Source organism: Conger conger, chromosome 1, assembly GCF_963514075.1.
Source record: "Conger conger chromosome 1, fConCon1.1, whole genome shotgun sequence".
Taxonomy (NCBI): Eukaryota; Metazoa; Chordata; class Actinopteri; order Anguilliformes; family Congridae; genus Conger; species Conger conger.
The window spans coordinates 7,766,327-7,788,826 of NC_083760.1; the positions used below are offsets into that span (position 1 = coordinate 7,766,327).

At 50.7% G+C, this 22,500-nt stretch overlaps 1 protein-coding gene across 1 annotated transcript in view; it reads right to left on the reverse strand.

Moving 5' to 3' along the window:
* alk (ALK receptor tyrosine kinase) overlaps window positions 1-22,500 on the reverse strand; it is a 393,279-nt gene that overhangs the window by 27,953 nt on the left and 342,826 nt on the right. Inside the window, exon 11 of the mRNA XM_061258633.1 lies at window positions 11,269-11,379. Within this exon, the coding sequence (XP_061114617.1) occupies window positions 11,269-11,379 (111 nt within the window). The remainder of the gene's footprint in view (window positions 1-11,268; window positions 11,380-22,500) is intronic.

Below are 22,500 nucleotides of genomic sequence, written 5' to 3' on the forward strand. Positions count from 1 at the left end.
GCTTCTCTGATGTTGCTATGATAGCGTATAGACCCAAAGTAGCCGAAACTGTACAACTGTCCAAATACTTACGGACTGCAGTGTAAGTCCACAGACTGGGACTCTCTCATTCTGTTAAGGCCCCTCGGTCCGGTATCGAAAACCAGGACCCTGCCCCGCACGGCGAGGCAAAATAAACGGAGCTGGCTCGACACACAAAGCCAAAAATAAACAGTATGCATACCGCAAGTGTTTTTCACTGATTAATCTTTTGAGGTTGAGAGTCTGAGCCTGTAGGTGGCGCTAATGAAGGGCTGATTGGCCTGACAGGGCAGGAACAAAATGGAAGAACAAGTGGAAGGGCATCAAAAAATGAATACCATTGGTTGATATTCATAGCCATCAACACGCAAACACAGACTTTTGCCTCTCAGTACAGCAGGGCTGTCTGGTCTACGGCTCGCCAAAAACTAATTTAATCCACGGTTCGGTTCCTCTTGCCTTGGCTCCTGAATGCAAATTGGAATATAAATTCATGGCATAACTTTAAAGGATAACGTTCCCCGCACTCAGCAGGTAACCTACTCCTGTTTAAATGAAGCATTCAGAGCAGTAATTCACTGCACATAACCAACGCCGTTTAAGTCAGCCGCGGCCGACTGCGGCAAACTTCCCTATATCCGGCACACCGTTCCCGACACGCGCGGCATTCCCGACCCCGGCCGGGCGACCCAGCTTCCTCGTTGGCTCAATTACGAGGAGATTAGCTGTCAGGGCGAACGCGGCTGAGCGGAATTCGCCGGACGACGCGGGCGTTAAATTCCTGATTTTCCGTAATCGATCCGGACGCGGAAGGTCAGACGGGGGGAACGGCGGCGTTCCAGAAGCTTCCTCTGCCGGAACGCCGGGCGGATCCCGCACGCTCGGCTGGGCTTCGGCTGAACACGGACGCCAGCTCGCCCTCTACCTCCCCCTTCCCATCAGCCCCCTGCGGGGGAGGCGATTTAAAGGCACTTAGCCTGCAAACGAGGGGCTGCTCAGCACGCTCAGAGATGAAGGGAGTGCCAGGGGCGGCACCCTACAGGTACACGTGCGTGCACGGGTACATGAGATATACACTCAGTGAGCCACGTTATTAGGTAGACCTGTACCCCAGGTTGTTAATGCAAATATTTAATCAGCCAGTCATGTGGCAACAACTAAATGCATAAAAGCATGCAGATGTGGTAAAGAGATTCAACTGTTGTTCAGACCAATTGTCAGAATGGGAAAGAAATGGGGAAGTGACTTTGACCACGGAATGATTAACAGGGTGGTTTGAGTATCTCAGAAACTGCTGATCTCCTGGGATTTTCACGCACAACATTCTCTAGAGTTCACAGTCCAGTGAGCTGCAGTTCTGCAGGAAGATACACCTGGTTAATGAGAGAGGTCAGAGGAGAAGGGGCCAGTGGATGTGAGTGGATATAATTTGCACCTTCATTTTCTTGGAAAACAGATTTGTACATTTGGGAAATTTGTTCTGCCAGCTCAAACAAATTACCAGCACTAGCTGGTTGACCAGCTCATGCCCAGCTAGGCCAGATTATGACCAGCTTGACCAGCTCACTCTTCAGGCTGGTCAAGCTGGCATAGCTGGATATTACAGCAGGGACTCGCTCACTACCTCCCCACGACCCATCAGCCCCCTGTGTGGTTGCTATTTTAAAGCCACTTAGCCTGCAAACAAGGGAGCCATCCCCCAAAGCTTGCACTTAAATCACCCCCCCCCCCCCCACCCCTCCCAAATTGAGCCGTGGCGCCTTGTGGGAAACAAATGGGAGAATTGATTCTGAAGTCGGGATGTTCGCACCTGTATGATAAAGCAGGCCATAAAGCTCTCTCAGTCCCTGTTCATCTGGCATGAGGTAGACACACACTCGACCCCCCCCCCACACACACACACACACATGCTTTTCACTCCACTTCCCCAGTCTACAGGTCTCCCCCATAAATCCGCCTGCTTTATGATGTCATTTCCCGGGGCGATCAATAACCCCGCCCCCCGAAAACGCAGTGGCCGGGGGAACGGGACAGCAAGGACATTTCTCCCCCGGCTCCCTCCGTCACGGGCGGGACGTGCAGCCTACGGAGCGCGGGACAGGGGCGCGGGACAGGGGTGCGTCACACGGCGTGACGTTCGGGCGCGCGGGGGGGATCCATCACTGTCAGAACGCCGAGAGAGTGCGTTCTCCTCCACTCTCCTTCTCCTTCCCCCTCGACCTCCTCCTCCTCTCCCTCCCTCCCCCCTCCGTCCCGGGCCCACTACCCCACACAGACCTGCACACACACCCCCCCTGTGAGGTATCCCCCCCCCCTGCCCCCTCGCGAGGCTGATCTCATTTGCCTGACTGCTGTGCGATTGACTGGAGTCCATTCCCCCGCCCGACCGCCCGCCCTTCTGAATGAGCCTTTCTGCACTTAACTGACTAAACAATACATCTGTCCTGAGAGACGCCATAAATCTGCCTCCATTTTTCATTAAGATGTGCGCCCGGGGGAACGGAGCCGGTCCAATAACACGGAGAGGGGAGAGGGACACAAATCACCCCCCTCCCCTTCCTCCCACAACCCGACACTCTCAGAAATACAGTGACAGTGGAGGTATATTTCTGCTCTTCAAATTTCCCCAACGTACCCTGAAGGGATGTTCTCTTTGGGTACAAATCAGTATGTTTTCCAAGCAAAAAAGGTATAAATTAGTTATATATCGCTGGTTAGGGGTACGCTTTTATGCACCTATTGGGTACCGCCCCAGAAACAACCTTTTTATGCACTTTTCGTACCTTTATGTCCGAGAGTGTACAGTTTACACTCCAGACACTTCTGTTAGTGTGCATATTCTGAGACAAAATTCACAGGACTGATGCAAATAAATGAGTTAAGTAGCACTAAAAACCCCAAAATTACTTTTTCTGAGCATGAAATTTGATTACTTTTCCTGGAGTGACTCTGCCATTAGAAAAAGTCAAGCATTGCCCATTTTCATACATTTATCAAAGCGGCACACCATCAGGGTACAGACATCTCTTGAGTCGTTTTTTAACCCCGCAGTCATTAAATCAGAAGTCATAATTAAAGTTAAGTGCCACAAATCTATTACAGGGAAAAAAGATGATGTGTATTTTGTAGAAAATCAAGTAGTCTAGACTGAATAAGTACAGTGTCTCTGGACTGCAAAATAGGAAAATCTACATTGCTGGTTGTTTCTTCATGGAAAATATTATTTTAGGTTTTACAATACAATGCTGTATCACAGGTAGCCTGGTGGGGGGTCAGTGTTGACCCTGCGGACATAGGGTACGTCCATAAGGCATCAGTAGCATTAAAGGCATAACCCAAATATACTACATCCCTCCCCATTTTCCAAAAGAACAGTCTACATATGGATGAATGAAATCGTTCTTGGGAAAACATCTTTGGATACGGGAAAGTGTGCACGCACCAGCAGAAGAAGTGTATTTCTACACCGAGAGCTTTAACCTTATTGCAGAGAGCACCTTAAGTTTGCAAAACAACAACATAAATAAACAGTCACCCGAACAAAAATAAACCGTCACTGCGTTTCTTGTCAAACCAGCTTTTATTTCTTTCACATTTTTCCTTCAGCTCCTTGGTGTCACCGTCTCCAGTATGAGGTCTTGAAGGTGTTGGACTGACTGTAACGCAGGCTATTTGGGCAGCCTGCAGCGTAGTGGTTAAGGCGCATGACTGGGACACGCAAGGTCGGTGGTTCGATCCCTGCTGTAGCCACAATAATATCAGCACAGCCGTTGGGCCCTTGAGCAAGACCCTTAACCCTGCATTGCTCCAGGGGAGGATTGTCTCCTGCTTAGTCTAATCAACTGTACGTCGCTCTGGATAAGAGCGTCTGCCAAACGCCAATAATGTAATATAATGTAATGTTTGGCTACAGTACCCAGTGATACAGTACCCCCGGCGATGTAGGGTCAAGGGTCAGAACTGGGGGCAGAACTGGGGCCACAGGGACAGAACTGGGGCCACAGGGACTTTGCGCGACAGATGTGTTTGTACAAAACAGCGAGGGGCAGGACTGAAACGGGCCGCATCCCTCCTCACCGTCGGCTGACCGCGTCGCACTGTGATCCCTGTCCTTCCGGGCGCGGTGACTGACAGCGGCTTTGCGGGAAACGGGGATCGGAATCCGTTCGGCGGGTTGGGGTAGCGGAGTGGGGACCTAATGATCAACGGCGAGCGGGGGGAGGTGCCCGATGGGACGTTTGTCACGGTGGGCTTTCGTTTTCCCCCTGGCCTCCGCGGGTTCCAGTCTCACGAGCTTGCCGGGATCTGAAACGGGAGTTCCGGGAAGTTCGATGCGGGGCCGGTGACTGAGCAGCGCTGCAGGCTGGTGCTTTCCCGGCGGAGCGATGCGGTGCTGCCCGCCGGGCTCGAAGGAAGCCGTTGAGCTCCGGCCGAATGTCCCCGGCGCTGAACTGCGCCAATGCGCAGCGACTTTGTAAAGTCCGGTCCGGCCCCGAGACGTGCGATGTGACAAGCCGCAAAATGGCAGCTCTGTGAAACTCGCGGTCTGCGACATTCTAAAACTGACCCGGACGCATCGAAGCGAGGAGATGAGACGTTGCTTAAGGTTACCATAACGACGGCTCTCTCCACAGAGCGCCTTCCTTAAGAGTCTGCATGAAGCTTAGTGAGGTGTGAGTTCCTGGTGATGGAATCCTGAGTATGAGGCAAACTGTGTGAAGTCCTGTTAATTGAATAAAAAAGGGGGGGCGGGGGGGCGGGTTTGGCGGCGGCCCTCTCCAGGTTGACGACTGGATTGGAGGCTCAGTGCGCAGTGAGGAGGATAAAGGCCCGGTTCCCCAAAAGTGGCAGGAATGTTAATGAGCGTATTCCTGGGAACACCAGGAATGTTAATGAGCGTATTCCTGGGAACACCAGGAATGTTAATGAGCGTATTCCTGGGAACACCAGGAATGTTAAAGAGCATATTCCCGGGAACGGCAGGAATGCTAACGAGCATGTTCCCGGGAACGGCAGGAATGCTAATGAGTGTGTTCTGGGAAATACCAGGAATACTAAAGACAACAGGCCTCTTACAAGAACATTACTGTATTCTTATTGTGAATTTATCGAGGGGCTCGTACGAGCGTGCCACATCGGATTCAACAAACGCTCCTAACGGGAGGGAGATGCGCGTCAGTGCAGAGAAACTGCACAGGTCACCCTCAGCTAACTGAAACAGGAACTATTTAACCACAGCCTCATCAAAGAAAGTAACTGGACAGTGCTATATTTTTCATATGCAATTACACTAATTTGACGGTGATGAAATGAAGCAGTAATTCTAAATGAAAGTACTGAAAAAGGGCAAAAAAATAAAAAACCCACATAGCTTAAGTAATAAAGTTTAAAGTAATAACTTTTATATGTACAGGACGGTTTCACTCTTTATATCACAGATATCTTTTAATTAAAATTGTACTTGGGTTGTAAATGTCAAATACAGTACGTGCTTGAAACAAGTTCTACACATTGGCACATTAACATTACACTACACAAGCCCCAGTACAGATCCTTAGGGATATGGAATATATTGTAATGTATTATAAATATTTCAATTGTCTTGTAAAAAAAAAAGAAAAAAAGAATGATACATGAATATTGAAAGCTGCATTGTATACAGCCCCATGTATTGTTTTGCAAGAACTGACAGTCTCTAATGTCAATGAATTGCCAATTCATTCCATTATGATAGGAGTAGACAGAGTTCCACAGGTAAAGGTTACACTCTCAGAAATAAAGTGACAGAGGAGGTACATTTTTATTCTTCAAGGATCACATTTCCCAAATGTACCCTGAATGTACCATGATTTTCTCAACTGAGTATGTTTTCCAAGCAAAAAAGGTACAAATGACATATTGCTGGCGATATTGCCATGCACCTATCAGGTACCACCCCAGCATTAGCACTTTCTGGCAGTTTTAGGAGAAGGCCAAATGGTGAGTCAGCTGCGCTGTAATGGGGAACAAAGTGATCCGAGCCCACATTCATGTGTCACCGTGTATTAAAAGTTGCCGAGGGGCTGGTATCCAGAAGCTGAATTCAAGAGAGTCCTTCAGCCCTAAGTCCCCGGAACACAGAAGCAGTCCCTGCAGAAATACAGTGACAGTGGAAGTACATTTCTGTCCTTCAAGGATCCAAATGTACTCTGAGAGTACAGTGATGTTCTCCGAGCAAAAAAAAGGTACAAATTCATTATATTATATCACTGACCACTTCATTAGGTACACCTGTACACCAACAGCAGAAGACTTAATAGGTCTAGAAAATAAGTCTAACGGGTACCTAATGAAGTGCTCACCGAGTGTATATAGCTGGCTTGGTCTACAGTTTTACACACCTGTAGCACCTGCACCGGACAGACAGAGCGGGGGGCAGACAGAGCGGGGGCAGATAGAGCGGGGGCAGACAGAGCGGGGGCAGATAGAGCCAGGGCAGACAGAGCGGGGGCAGATAGAGCCAGGGCAGACAGAGCGGGGGCAGACAGAAAGGGGGGGCAGACAGAGCGGGGGCAGACAGAAAGGGGGGGCAGACAGAGCGGGGGCAGACAGAGCGGGGGCAGACAGCGGGGGGCAGACAGAGCGGGGGCAGACAGAGCGGGGGCAGACAGAGCGGGGGCAGACAGCGGGGGGCAGACAGAGCGGGGGGCAGACAGAGCGGGGCAGACAGAGCGGGGCAGACAGAGCGGGGGCAGACCGCCGGGGCAGACAGAGCGGGGGCAGACAGAGCCAGGGCAGACAGAGCGGGGGCAGACAGAGCGGGGGCAGACAGAGCGGGGGCAGACAGCGGGGGGCAGACAGAGCGGGGGCAGACAGAGCGGGGGCAGACAGAGCGGGGGCAGACAGCGGGGGGCAGACAGAGCGGGGGGCAGACAGAGCGGGGCAGACAGAGCGGGGGCAGACCGCCGGGGCAGACAGAGCGGGGGCAGACAGAGCCAGGGCAGACAGAGCCAGGGCAGACAGAGCGGGGGCAGACAGAGCGGGGGCAGACCGCCGGGGCAGACAGAGCGGGGGCAGACAGAGCCAGGGCAGACAGAGCCAGGGCAGACAGAGCCAGGGCAGACAGAACGGGGGGGCAGACAGAGCGGGGGCAGACAGAGCGGGGGGCAGACAGAGCGGGGGCAGACAGAGCGGGGGGCAGACGGAGTGGCGTTCCCGTTCGCCCGTTACCGCCGCCGTCGTCCTGACGACGCGCTACGAGCGGGAACGAGAAACGCCGCGGCGAACGCGGCCGCTGTCAGAACCAGAAACGAATGAATGCGACAATCCCGGCGCCCTGCGGGGGAGTGCCTGCGTTAGCGCAGGGGTGAGAGAGGGGGGCGCGCGGGGGTGAGAGAGGGGGGCGCACGCGGGGCGGGGGAGGGGGCGCTGTAATTGAAAGTGCGTGAGAGAGACCTCCAGCCCCGCGCGCAGTGATCGCTCTCCCTGTCTCCTCCAGCGGGAGAGCTAATAAACCGCCACTCACGCTCACCAACAGACTGGGGCGGCGCAAACGCATATTCAATCACCGCCCCAACAAGAAGGGGAAAACAACGGCCCAAGCGCCGCGCAAGTGCGGGCGGGGCTCTCCCCCCTGCCCCGCTCACAGCAATTTACACTAAGCAGCGCATTAGCCGCTAATCCAAACTGATGAGGGAGAGCGAGACAGAGCGCGGGCTGGAATGTCCCGAACATCGGCTGGAGTGCCTGTGCGGGCGTGAGCAAACGAGAGCTGATTTATGCCGCCGCACAAAAATCCGAAAGTCATTTCTCTACCCGCGCCGCCACGGGTTTACTGTCCGTGTCCTCTCCGAAAGCCGCGAGACTCAATCCACGTTTTGTTTTATCTGAAAGCGAGACTTGAGGAACGGGGGTTTTTCGAGAGCGCCGGTGTATATTAGCATACCGTGTGTTTTATCTTTCCCTTTCTCCCTAAAACATTGCACATATTAAAAGCCTTGTTCAGCAAAAACAGGCTGACAGACTAGCTCTGTTTTATTAATGTATGCGGAGAGAGAGGGGGAGAGAGAGAGAGGGAGAGTGAGAGTGAGAGGGAGAGAGAGAGAATGCGGCATTTTCTCTCGTTCTCCATTAAATCCCTCTCTGTTTACCCCTCCTCCGCCTGGCCATGACTCAGTCTCCTGCCGCACTCCAGTCTTAAACACCGGAACAGGACTCGCGAGCCAAATCAAAATCAAACGCATTTTATTCGTATAGACCTTTTTAGAGAGAACTGCCACAAAGTGCCTTAACAGAATAACAAATGGAAAATTAGGCAAACCAGAGGCCTGCAATGTGAGGTATAAAAATAAAATGAAAACTCCTCGGTGGGAAGAAAAAGTGGTGGCAAGAAGAACGTGACTCACAAGTCAACGTCTTCCATTACGGACAGAAAACCCACCTGTTTATTTCCTGTTTCAGGAAATGACCCTGAACACAGGACATTTATTACTGGCTATTTAACCCCATCAACAGTCCATATAAATCCATGTCCTCAAACCCGTTCTCCAACGTAAACCAACGCATTATGTAAACCGCTACATTAGCAATATTCCTTGTGTATTGTCTATGGCATTTATTTTACTGTTGTACGTTTATATACCGATACGTCCTATCAGTTGTGTTACTGATGACTTGGCATTGACTTTGTGCAATTTTGTAAGTCGCTCTGGATAAAAGTGTCTGATGAATTCTTAAATACACAAGTACATTTAAAGCAAACCCCACTGAAAAAAGGGTTTGAAACAGCTGGCAGCTGGTCGACCACTTCAGGCCGACTCCATACTCAACATGGTTTGACCAGCTCAAGCTGTGTTTTGAAACAGCTGGTAGCTGGTAATTTCAAGTTGGCCATAGCTGGATTTTACAGCAGGAAACCTACACAGCAGTGACCTGAAGATTCTGGTAGGTGGCCTACTTTCTGTAGTTCTGTAGGTCTGACTTTGAAACTACGGATGGCTGCTGCCAGTCTTCCTTGTGGGCCAGACCATTTGGCTATGTGAGTTTATAAGCACCATCAAAAGTGAAATTTAAAACCTGTCAATACCATATTTTTGTTCAATTGATCTAGACGTCTGTCAAAAAGGGATGTAATGAATGAAACTAGAATACCTCTGGGTGAAGTGGGCAGAGAGTAGGTAGGCCTTCTGTCTTTAATATCATATAGGCATTTTGCAGACCCTCTGGAGCTAATTGCATTGATTACATACACTCACTGAGCACTTTATTAGGTAGACCTGTACACCAGCTTGCAAATATTTAATCAGCAAATTATGTGGCAGCAGCTAAATGCATAAAAGCAGGCAGACATGGGTCAAGAGGTTCAGGTGTTGCTCAGACCGAATGAGGAAGAAATGTGAAATGTGAAAAGTGACTCTGACCGTGGAATGATTGTTGCCAGAGAGCGTGGTTTGAGTATCTCAGTCTCTAGCTTGCAGAGAACGGTGCAAAAAACAAAAAACATCCAGTGAGCAGCAATTTTATGGGCAAAAACACATTGTTAATGAGAGAGGTCAGAGACGAAGGGCCAGACTGGAAATTTATATCCATTTATATGTATAAATGGGGACAAACGCTAAACACAAGGCAGACATTGTGCAGTACAATCTCAACAACTGTTTTTAGTCTTATATTTCGACTTAGGCACAGACGACAACAGATATTGCCAATGAGTTGAGCCAGTTTGACTCATTTCAAGATTTGGCAATGGGGTGAGAGAATTTCAATTGTTAAGGAAACAGTAACTAACAACAAGCAAATATTTTCTTTGTGAGAGATAAAAGCAAGATAATGAAGTCTCATTACAATGCTAAAACACAGCTTAACTGATACGCTCAAGGGTACAACAGCAGCGCCTCCACCTGGAAAAACAAGCCTCTAACCTTGGAGCTGCAGTCCCCGAACCATCATGCCACATCGCATTCTAAGTGTCAGCGTGGATTACACAAAAGAGACAGGTCCAGACAGATAACCTTGTCGATTTATATTTGGGGAAAATAACGTTCAGTTCCGTTCAGCCTGATTTGCTTTGAGAGGAGGATTTCGCCATGTGTTTCATCAATTAGCTCCACAACGGGGCCATAACAGGTGTCATTGTGATGCAAATTACGCGGAAAGATCTGTGAAGATATGTAAAATTGATCCCATTACCGCATTTGTGACTGACGTGACTTCACTGCGGTGGAAGCAGAAGACTCATTCGTGACATCAGGGGCGACATTAACTCAGGAGGTATGAGCGGTCGTCTGGCAGTCGGAGGCAACGTTGACAATTCGATTCGGTGCGTCGAAGTGTCCCTGAGCAAGACACCTAAAACCCCCAAATGCTCCTGACGAGCTGGTCGGTGCCTTGCACGGCAGCCAATCACCGTCGGTGTGCGAGTGTGTGTATGAATGGTTGAATGAGAAGCATCAATTGTGCAGCGCTTTGGATAACGTATCAATAAAAATACCAAACCATTTACCATTTACATCGAGAGTGTGTGAGAGAGAGGCTTTCCAGAACCTTCCTGAATGAAATTCACCTCGTAAAACATAACTGCACCGTACCGTACTCATAATTATACTGCGGCTAATGGAAATAACGTATCGCACACTACAATTTGAAACAAGACACTGATATATGAATGCAGAGGTTGGCGACCCCATTCATACAATAAAAAAAATAAAAAATAAAGCATTAAATAGGCATGGAGCTCAGCAACAACAGTAAAGATTAAAGCATTAATCAGTAAAAGCATTGTGCCTGACAATTATCATTAAAAACACTGCTTATTAAACAGCAAAATGGATCCGGGAGCTGACTCTGTTCTACAAAAGAGACATTAGCCTAAATCACACAAAAATGGTCCTCAAAGGGAACCGTACCTTCGTGTGACCGTACACACTACAGAGCACTGTATCACATTCCATTATCACACATTAAATATTAGCAGAATGGAGCCACTGGGACAAGCCATTAGAACAGAAAATTACATTGATTAGTATAATTTTTGCTTTTCTATTTCTGATATAATATAGAGTGAGACTACCATCGCTCAGCTCTCCTTACCTTTGTTGCGCTGTGTGTGTGTGTGTGCGTGTGTGTGTGCGTGTGCGTATGTGTAGTGTGTATCTCTGCGTGCGATGTGTGTGCGTACATCTGAAACGCGTTAGATGTAACCCTCTAGCAGAGAGAGAAGCCAGTTTATAGCACAACTGCCGAGCACTGTGTAAGAGATGAGTCACTTACAGTGATCTGTTATCTCCGGTGCCGCGACTTTGGTTTCGCTCGGATTTCTCTGGGCCGGGGTGGTCGTCCTGACGTTCTGGATGGTAACCACAGGCGGGAACTCCCCGTTAGCTGTAGGCGCGGGAAGAAAGAGAAAAAAAAAGGCAGTGCTGCGTTAATTTGACTCACAATTCAAATTATAATTCAATTATCCCCTCGAGCCAGGCTTGGGTTGCTGCTAATGCGAACCGCATGTGATGTGATGTGATCCGGGCGCTAAAACCACGGAGCGCGGCAGCCATTTTGTTACGGTGATGTATGTGCACAAATTAGCACCAGCATGAAGATGTTGGGAACTGCTGGGGGAACTCCTGACACGTCGTCCACTGGGAGGGGTGGCTAACTGTTGACACAGTTTCAACAATTTGTTGGAGTATTTTGCATAATTTTGCGATTAAATCTGAAGCTGGTAGGAAGATGCTCAAGTGGATCTGCTGTAGGGAGTGTAGAGTTTATAGCACAACTGCCTTGCACTGTGTAATACATAGCCATGTATACTAGTCCTGTACAATATGTTTAATACTTTAATACAATGTACGTGTGTATTAAAGTATCACTAGTTTGCAGTACAGTGCACATTGTGGTGTATTGTGTAGTAATACCTGTGAGGCTGCTTATGCAGGACTGTGTCTAAACACCGTACGTCTGTAGCATTGCATGCATATAATTGCACGTGCAGTTCTGCAGATCGAGCATAATCGGTTCTTCACGGGTCGGATGCGCTGACGCTTGGTCCTCCACCCTCCAGAACTCCCTCCCACTGCCTGCGCGGTGTGCGTGCCTCCAGCTGAACGGCCTTCCTCTATTAGGCTGCCGCTCACCCGTACAGCGTCAGTTTCCTGGTTCCCGAAGTGTGCCGGGATAATATAAACCTGCTCTGTGTCCTCGCTGTGCTATCCTAGCGTAGCTGAAGTAGTTACTCCATAATGTGTGCGGTAATAGAAGAGGAGAGAGAAGAAGTTACTCCAGATCAGTATACTAGTGCAACAATGAACCAACAATAAACAATTACCTCGAAAGAAAACCAACGTATTAACAATGTCCATCGGGTAATTATTCAAAATGAAACAACAAAAACAAGAGCAGCAGCAATGCACTTGGACCTTTTCCACCTCCAGCACTGTAACAGTCCTGATAATATCAACAGAGTGTTCTTTCACCTCCGGCTTTCTCAGACAGATCTGTGTGTGGAGGTTTCTGCTGAGCCCCCTGGCAGCCGCGCAGATCAGACATCCCAGAGACCCGTACGCTGTCTGGACAACACTGAGACCCGTACGCTGTCTGGTCAACACTGAGACCCGTACACTGGTTGGGCAACACTGAGACCCGTACGCTGTCTGGACAACACTGAGACCCGTACGCTGCCTGGACAACACTGAGACCCGTACGCTGTCTGGACAACACTGAGACCCGTACGCTGTCTGGACAACACTGAGACCCGTACGCTGTCTGGACAACACTGAGACCCGTACGCTGCCTGGACAACACTGAGACCCGTACGCTGTCTGGACAACACTGAGACCTGTACGCTGCCTGGACAACACTGAGACCCGTACGCTGCCTGGACAACACTTAAGACCCGTACGCTGCCTGGACAACACTGAGACCCGTACGCTGTCTGGACAACACTGAGACCCGTACGCTGCCTGGACAACACTGAGACCCCGTACGCTGCCTGGTCAACACTTAAGACCCGTACGCTGCCTGGTCAACACTGAGACCCGTACACTGGTTGGGCAACACTTAAGACCCGTACGCTGCCTGGACAACACTGAGACCCGTACGCTGTCTGGACAACACTGAGACCCGTACGCTGCCTGGACAACACTGAGACCCGTACGCTGCCTGGTCAACACTGAGACCCGTACGCTGCCTGGACAACACCGAGACCCGTATGCTGCCTGGACAACACTGAGACCCGTACGCTGTCTGGACAACACTGAGACCCGTACGCTGCCTGGTCAACACTGAGACCCGTACGCTGCCTGGACAACACCGAGACCCGTATGCTGCCTGGACAACACTGAGACCCGTACGCTGCCTGGTCAACACTGAGACCCGTACGCTGCCTGGACAACACCGAGACCCGTATGCTGCCTGGACAACACTGAGACCCGTACGCTGTCTGGACAACACTGAGACCCGTACGCTGTCTGGACAACACTGAGACCCGTACGCTGTCTGGACAACACTGAGACCCGTACGCTGCCTGGACAACACCGAGACCCGTATGCTGCCTGGTCAACACTTAAGACCCGTACGCTGCCTGGTCAACACTGAGACCCGTACGCTGCCTGGACAACACTGAGACCCGTACGCTGCCTGGTCAACACTGAGACCCGTACACTGGTTGGGCAACACTTAAGACCCGTACGCTGCCTGGACAACACTGAGACCCGTACGCTGTCTGGACAACACTGAGACCCGTACGCTGCCTGGACAACACCGAGACCCGTATGCTGCCTGGACAACACTGAGACCCGTACGCTGTCTGGACAACACTGAGACCCGTACGCTGCCTGGTCAACACTGAGACCCGTACGCTGCCTGGACAACACCGAGACCCGTACGCTGCCTGGACAACACCGAGACCCGTACGCTGCCTGGACAACACTGAGACCCGTACGCTGCCTGGACAACACTGAGACCCGTACGCTGTCTGGACAACACTGAGACCCGTACGCTGCCTGGTCAACACTGAGACCCGTACGCTGTCCGGTCAACACTGAGACCCGTACGCTGCCTGGACAACACTGAGACCCGTACGCTGCCTGGACAACACTGAGACCCGTACGCTGCCTGGTCAACACTGAGACCCGTACGCTGCCTGGTCAACACTGAGACCCGTATGCTGTCTGGTCAACACTGAGACCCGTACGCTGCCTGGTCAACACTGAGACCCGTACGCTGCCTGGACAACACTGAGACCCGTATGCTGCCTGGACAACACTGAGACCCGTACGCTGCCTGGTCAACACTGAGACCCGTACGCTGCCTGGTCAACACTGAGACCCGTATGCTGTCTGGTCAACACTGAGACCCGTACGCTGCCTGGTCAACACTGAGACCTGTACCCTGTCTGGACAACACTGAGACCCGTACGCTGCCTGGTCAACACTGAGACCCGTACGCTGCCTGGACAACACTGAGACCCGTACGCTGCCTGGTCAACACTGAGACCTGTACGCTGCCTGGACAACACTGAGACCCGTACGCTGCCTGGACAACACTGAGACCCGTACGCTGCCTGGACAACACTGAGACCCGTACGCTGTCTGGACAACACTGAGACCCGTACGCTGCCTGGACAACACTGAGACCCGTACGCTGTCTGGACAACACTGAGACCCGTACGCTGCCTGGACAACACTGAGACCCGTACGCTGCCTGGACAACACTGAGACCCGTACCCTGTCTGGACAACACTGAGACCCGTACGCTGCCTGGACAACACTGAGACCCGTATGCTGCCTGGACAACACTGAGACCCGTACGCTGCCTGGACAACACTGAGACCCGTACGCTGCCTGGACAACACTGAGACCCGTACGCTGCCTGGACAACACTGAGACCCGTACCCTGTCTGGACAACACTGAGACCCGTACCTCTGGGCTGATCAAATGGTAAATGGTTGGCATTTATATAGTGCCTTTATCCAAAGCGCTGTACAATTGATGCTTCACATTCATCCATTCATATCAGCACACACCTCTCAGCCCTCTCCCCGCTGGTTGTCCGGAGTCCAACCAGCGGGGAGAGGGCTGAGAGGTGTGTGCTGATTGGACCACGCTCCCGTCAACGCGATAGACAACACGTCTGATTGGTGCAGATGGAGAGAGGCGAGGGCAGAGTCAGAGGATGGAGAACAAACGCATCACTTCGGTTATTATCGCCTCTATAAGGCAGACGCTTAAGTGGGGCGACATGGCTCAGGCAGTAAGACCAGTCGTCTGGCAGTCGGAGGGTTGTCGGTTCGATCCCCCGCCCGGGCTGTGTCGAAGTGTCCCTGAGCGAGACACCTAACCCTCAAATGCTCCTGACGAGCTGGTCGGGGCCTTGCATGGCAGCCAATCACCTTGAGTGTGCATATGAATGGATGAATGCGAAGCATCAATTGTACAGCGCTTTGGATAAAGGCGCTATATAAATGCCAACCATTTACCATTTGATCAGCCCAGAGGTCATGCACTGTGAGAACCAAAGAATAAGCTAGTCCCAGCAAGGATCTGAGTCTAATATTTAGACTTAAATTCTAACTTCTATTGCATTCTTGTTAAATAAGACAAACATATTGTCAATAGGTTGAGAGAGTTTGACTCATCTCAGAGATTTGGCAATGGGGTATGCATTCACAAACTTCACTTGTCAAGCAAACAGTGACCTAAAACAAGATAATATTTTCTATGTGAGGGAAAAAAATTGAAGAACTTGATTTAAAGTCTCATTACAATACCAAAACGCTTGCTGAGACAGATATTTCTGCAGTGTGCTTGGCAATGCTGAGGTGCAAAATGCAAACAGAGGGGAATTTTAGGGATCTGTCAGAGACAAGGTAAGTTTGAGGTCACGGGTGATAGGCGTTTGGGACGAGGCGGATATCAGATTTGGGGCAGAATCCTCATTATGGATTCACCAGCAAAACCTCATCCCCGGTTAGGACATGCCCAGAAAGTGCGCTCAGCTATTCCTGGCCTCGTACCTGTGATGAAAATAAGAGCACGCCAGTGTACTTCAATGTAATCCCTGGAGAATCTCATCCCCATAAACACCCGGGCGCTGTGTGGCCATGTGGGGCCCTGCGTCTGGAGAATCTCATTCCCATAAACACCCGCGCTGTGGGGCCCTGTGGGGCCCTGCGTCTGGAGAATCTCATTCCCATAAACACCCGCGCTGTGGGGCCCTGTGGGGCCCTGCGTCTGGAGAATCTCATTCCCATAAACACCCGCGCTGTGGGGCCCTGCGTCTGGAGAATCTCATCCCCATAAACACCCGCGCGCTGTGGGGCCCTGCGTCTGGAGAATCTCATCCCCATAAACACCCGCGCTGTGTGGCCCTGTGGGGCCCTGCGTCTGGAGAATCTCATTCCCATAAACACCCGCGCTGTGGGGCCCTGTGGGGCCCTGCGTCTGGAGAATCTCATTCCCATAAACACCCGCGCGCTGTGGGGCCCTGCGTCTGGAGAATCTCATTCCCATAAACACCCGGGCGCTGTGTGGCCCTGCGTCTGGAGAATCTCATTCCCATAAACACCCACTCTGTGTAGCCCTGCGTCTGGAGAATCTCATTCCCATAAACACCCGCGCTGTGGGGCCCTGCGTCTGGAGACACGGGACGCCAACACTGGAGAATCTCATTCCCATTACATTTTACATTTCAGTCATTTGGCAGACGCTTTTAATCCAAAGCGAAAGTGCATAGGTTCTTCCACAGGTTAAAGCATCAAATGCATAACTAGTAAAATACACATGAAGGGTTGTTCTAAACAAAAATACAGTCATCGTTGTTGTTGTTTTTTTTTTGGTTAGTCATTCCACCGCTGAGGAACCAGAACGGAAAACAGGCGTGAACGTGCAGCTCGACCGCCAGGTGCTCATAGTGAGGGAACCACAGGGCGACCAGAGCTGGCAGACCGAAGCGGTCTTGCTGGGGATTAGGGAGTGAAACAGCTGCTGTGCGGTTTTTCTGCTCGCGACGCAGTCAGAACTGTGCGTAAAATCAGAAAAGCAGTAAGTCTGGTGCGTCTGAGCGACTGTTTACCTGGGGAGTTGTCACAGCATTATAGGCCCTTGTCATTTTAGAAAGACAAACCGCGATGATGTATCGCACGTAAAGATATGCATCTGCAAAGACTTCAATGGGTGAAAGTAATTTTAAATTCATTCAAATATTTATTATAACCAAATCCCACTCTGCCCAACTCTGTGCTCGCTTTCTCCCCGCCTGGCTCGCTCTCTCTCTTTTAAATCTTTTGATTAAATTTCTCCACCACATTTCAGCCCACTTTCTCCAGCCATGCACTCTGTTAACCTCGGTTTGTTTTTCCACTTCATTCTACCGGATAAAAGAGGAGAATTTCACCGCTCCAGTCAGAGGTCCACTTAATGTGGACGCCATTTCTTCTTGCTCTTACTTTGCTGCCAATTACAACCCCCGGATTACCATTCAGTCCGGGGCCGTCTGCCCCTCTCTGCCCTGAGGAGGGGCACTAAGGCGGGGAACGTTCCCGGCCCTTGTGGACACTGGTTGAGCTACGTCGGGTCCGGGGATTGGATGGAAATCTACCGGAATGCAATCGAAAATCACGAAGGGGCAACGTTCTCGAGCTGAGCCAGGGTAAGGGCTCAGAGAGAATCATTTTAGCGTGCGTTGGCCATTTTGAACAGATGGAACTTTTTTAATTGGTGGCACGGTGGGTCAGTGGTTGGCACTGATGCCACACAAGAAGATGGTCCCCCAGTTGGAGGACTGGCCAACCCAGATCCTCTCTGTGTGGAGATGCATGTTCTCTTTGTGTTTGCCTGGGATTAGGTTTCGTCAAGGACCCTCCAGATCTTATTGTGGCTACACCGGGATTAGAACCACCAACCTTGCGTGAATGTTGCCCTTTAGTAATTTTTGATTGCATTCCAGCACCTTAACTACTACACTACAGGCCGCCTATCACTAAGCAAAAATCACTAAGGGGCAACATTCTTGAACTGAGCCAGGGTAAGAGCTCCAAGAGAATGGTTTTAGCGTGCATTGGTCATTTCGAACAGAGTAAACACAGTGGCACTAATGCATCGCAAGAAGAAGGTGTCGGGTTCGAATCCCAGCCGGCCTGAATCCTCTCCGTGTGGAGGTTGCATGTTCTCCCTGTGTTCGTGTGGTTTTCCTCCGGGTACTCCGGGTTCCTCCGGGTTTCCTCCCACAGTCCAAAAGCATGCAGCCGCGAGGTAAAAATGAGCCTCGCTGGCTCACGATGGCACGTTTAACACTTGGGTGCATTGACCTCGTCAAATAAACGTGATGAAATGTTACGGCAGGAGCCGGTAGGGTTGGGGTTAAAGACTCGTACGCATCAGTTTAACGGCCACACCTCAGGCTCCCGGCCATCTCCTGTGGAGCGGGGAGCCCTGCCTGTCTGCGCTGCGCCCCCTCCTGCTCTCTACTGCCAAGCTCAAATCCATATTTGTGTCGCAAGCTAAATTAACTGCTATTACAAGTCACGAAGAGCAGCCATTTTCTTATGACATAAAGACGAAGCCAAAAAAAAAAATCAGGTAAAAAACATTTCCATAATGTCATCGTAAAGCATATTTATCCACTCGGCGCGAGGGAAACACTTTCGGTTTTATTCGGGGGGAATAAAATCAATTTGCTAAGTATTTGGGAAATGAAACAAAGGCCAGACTGCTTCGAGACGCTGAGCACACACACCCGGCAGATGGTCATATTTACAGTGTCTTGGTCCGTCCGAACCCGCACATCTGCCAGGCTTTTGGGAAGTCGTGTTCTGTGCCGTGGCGAGACGTCCGGGACACTTCCGGATGAATCGGCCGTTGCGTTGAGATGCGTCTCTTCCCCCCGCGGCCGGGGCGGAGATCAGGGAGGCGCGGTGTTTCTGGGCCTGCGGGACCGCGCTGTGGGGACGGATCAGCCACCTAGCCGCCCCGGCACGACGTATTAGCTTCTCCACTCCGCCTCCCCCACTGCTGAACATACGGAGAGGCAGCCCAACAGGGAGCAGGCTGCCCGCTCTCTCCATCCCACCAAAGGAATTCAGGGTGTTTTTCAGCCTATACCTATACACTACATTACATTATTGGCTTTTAGCAGACGCTCTTATCCAGAGCGACATACAGTTGATTAGACTAAGCAGGAGACAATCCTCCCCTAGAGCAAAGCAGGGTTAAGGGCCTTGCTCAAGGGCCCAACGGCTGTGCGGATCTTATTGTGGCTACACTGGGATTAGAACCACCGACCTATGTCCCAGTCATTCACCTTAACCACTACGCTACAGGCCGCCTATACATAATATGGCGGCCTTGCCCATACATATACTATGTCCAATACGGCTACATAACAGAGACTGTATATGCTTCCATAACCAGCAGGAGGAAATAACAGGGGGCAACCTGTAGCCTAACGGCTAAGGTATATGACTGCAACCCGGAAGGTTGGTGGTTCAAGCTACCGGAAGGTAGCCGTGATAATATTTGCCCAGCAGTTGTGCAGCAAGGCACCTAACCCCACGTTGCTCCAGGGGGATTGTCCCCTGCTTAGTCTAATCAATTAACTAAGTCACTTTGGATAAAAGCAGAAGCTAAATAACAAATTACTATTATTATTATTATTGTTATAACCCCATCAGTATCTATTGTGTAGCTTTATTGGACTTTACCTCTCAAATATCCCTCATCTGTAACGTTAGTTGCAGTGGAATCGCCCGTATGCACTGTCGGAGACTGTCTCAGCTGGTTATGTAATGGAAGTACGCCTCATTGCAACCTCCCACCCTCTCGGCACGACCGCTCTCAGTCGTAACCGCTCCCTCCCACGACACCGCGAAATGGCCGCACTTCCACGCCCACGCGGCGAGCGTACCCTGACACCTCTTTTCTTCCACGGACGTCAGCGGAGCCGCCACAGTCAGGTTCGCGAAACAGCGCGCCTCGTCCCCTTAAGGACGTTCAAGGGCCGCTTGGCATCTCGGGCACGTTCCCACAAGAGCCCCGCACTACACCGAAAGCACCCTTCAAACTCCTCCACGAGGTTACACAGTTTGACGGAGAAGTGCCGGGAGAATTTCCTTGATATGTAAATACTTACAGTCATCCGGGCGGAAGGGTTTTCCCAAATATTTCTTTAGAACCTCCTGCCGGGCAAAGCTCTCAGGCGGTTAACTACCCTTCTCCATGGCAACCGAAAAACCCGAGCCGCACATTCTTCATCTTAGGTAACAGCTCTTGTTGTAATGCGGCGGAAAAAATAAAAAATAAACAGAAGGCCCTTGCTATTGCTATTTTAAGGTGCGGGTAAAAAAAAAACAAAAAAAAAAACGATTTTTCCCCCCCCATTCCTCATTCCAAAATGTCAGAATAAATAGGATGCCAGGGCTCCCCTGGGTCTGTTCTAGCCGTGTGCGGTGTCATATCAGAGCCGAGCGTCGAGAGACATCGCCCTCGGCCCCCGCAGACGTATGCATGCGGCGTATGCAAATGTGACGGAGAGCGCCGACACTTTGAGGTCTAGCGCATTCGGAACCGCGAACGCGGCGAACGTGTAAACGAGTCTCACCGCGGCCCCTTCCCGCCTCGTACCTGCCGTAGGAAGAAAATCAATAGGTGGTAAATGATTCTTGATTGGGGATAAATGTTGATAAATGGCATGCAGGCGAGAAATAAACTTCAGTGACTTCGTGGTATCGCAGGACTGCGCTGAACTGAGCTTTTCCTAATCAGCGCTGTCTGACAAATTCTAATTAGGCGGCGCATGGCGGTACAAGATTCGTTCGACAAAAACAGAAGTTTCTCCGAATCTGAAATAGCTTCCCCAAAATAATCCGTTTTCTGTGAATATGGGTGATTCGTAAAGGTTTAGGAATAAAAAAGACTAATTCTACAAAATGCAAAGGGCAAATAAGCTCTAATTTGGTTAATTGTGTATCTTACTGATCCCTCCATGATTGTAAGGTCAAGACATATCATAATTTTCTATGTTGTGGTTGTATCCTTCTTGCCATGTTCAACACACCTCTCCCACTCTGTTAACCCTCTCCTAATGCTCTGCTAACATAATGCTAACCTTCTGCTGTGCTAATATGATATGCCGCTAGTACTCTGCTAACATCATGCTAACAACTTTCTGCTAATGTTCTGCTAATGCTGTGCTAACCCTCCGCTAATGCTCCGACAGTGTCATCCTAACCCTCCGCTAATGCTCTGCTAACACTATGCTAACCCTCCGCTAAAGCTCAGCTCGTGTGCGGCAATATAAATGAGCGTCTCCACAAAAGCTCTCCGCTGCGTCGCGTCTCAGCATCCCGTCTTTAAAAAAAGACGAGCTTTCGCCGCCCGTCTCTTCGATTCTCCTCGAAAAAGCCGCGTTTCCCCGCAAGCGGTCCCTCTCCCCCCGCCGCACTTCGCGCGCGGGAAGACGTCGTTCATCGCGACCCGGCGCGACCTCGTAACGGGGTACGGCACAGAGACACTCGCGGAGGCACCCCGACGCGCCGGCGTCCCGGTAGCGCGCGCGTTCATCCGTCGCTTCACTTCAATTACAGGCCCGGGGAAGAGTCGTTCTTTCCGCAGGCCGAGCCAGCAAACCAGCTGTGACAGTTATAGCGGGGGGAAAGCTCTTTGCTCTCGGCTCTCTCCTTTATTACTTTGGCCCGCGTTAAGGGGTTGTTTTTTTTGGAAGGCAGTGGTTTTTTGTCGCCGTTTCACTTTATCTGGCTTGTTTGGCGAAGCGTTTTGTCAGAATCGCTGCTATTGAGCCTTAATACGGCAGAAATGATTGGAGCACTCCGGGCAGGTGGTCGGCCTCGAAAACCTCCAAGTGGTTCGCCCGGGAAAATAAAATCCAATCATCGCGTGACGTCCGAAAAATTCCCCCGACGGCCGGCGCCCCCCCACTCTCCCTCCAACCCCTCCGCTCCCCAGAACGACGTGAGTTCCAGCCCCACAAGTCACGGACTGAGTTACGCTTTAATTTAATCTTAATTTAATCACACTGTGTAGAACCTCTAAATGACAGACAGAAAACCACTCAGACATTTCCCCCCAGTACAAAACACAGGTATACGGTGCAGCCGTTTCAAAAACCGACACATTTTATAGTGAGGGACATTTATCCCCAAAGGCTCTTTGCTCTCTTTATACTTCAAGAGAGTAGACAAACACACACACACACACAGCCACAGAGACATACACACAGTCACACACACACACACACACACACACACACAGCCACACAGACATACACATACAGACATGCACACAGTCACACACACACACAAACAGACACACAGACACAAAGACATACACACACACAGACACACTCACACACACATACACACACACTCTCACACACACACAAACCCACTCACATACACACATACATACACAGACACACGTACTCACTCACAGAAACACACACACACTCACAGACACACACACTGAGGAGATTAGTGGCTCAGGTACAGGACAGGC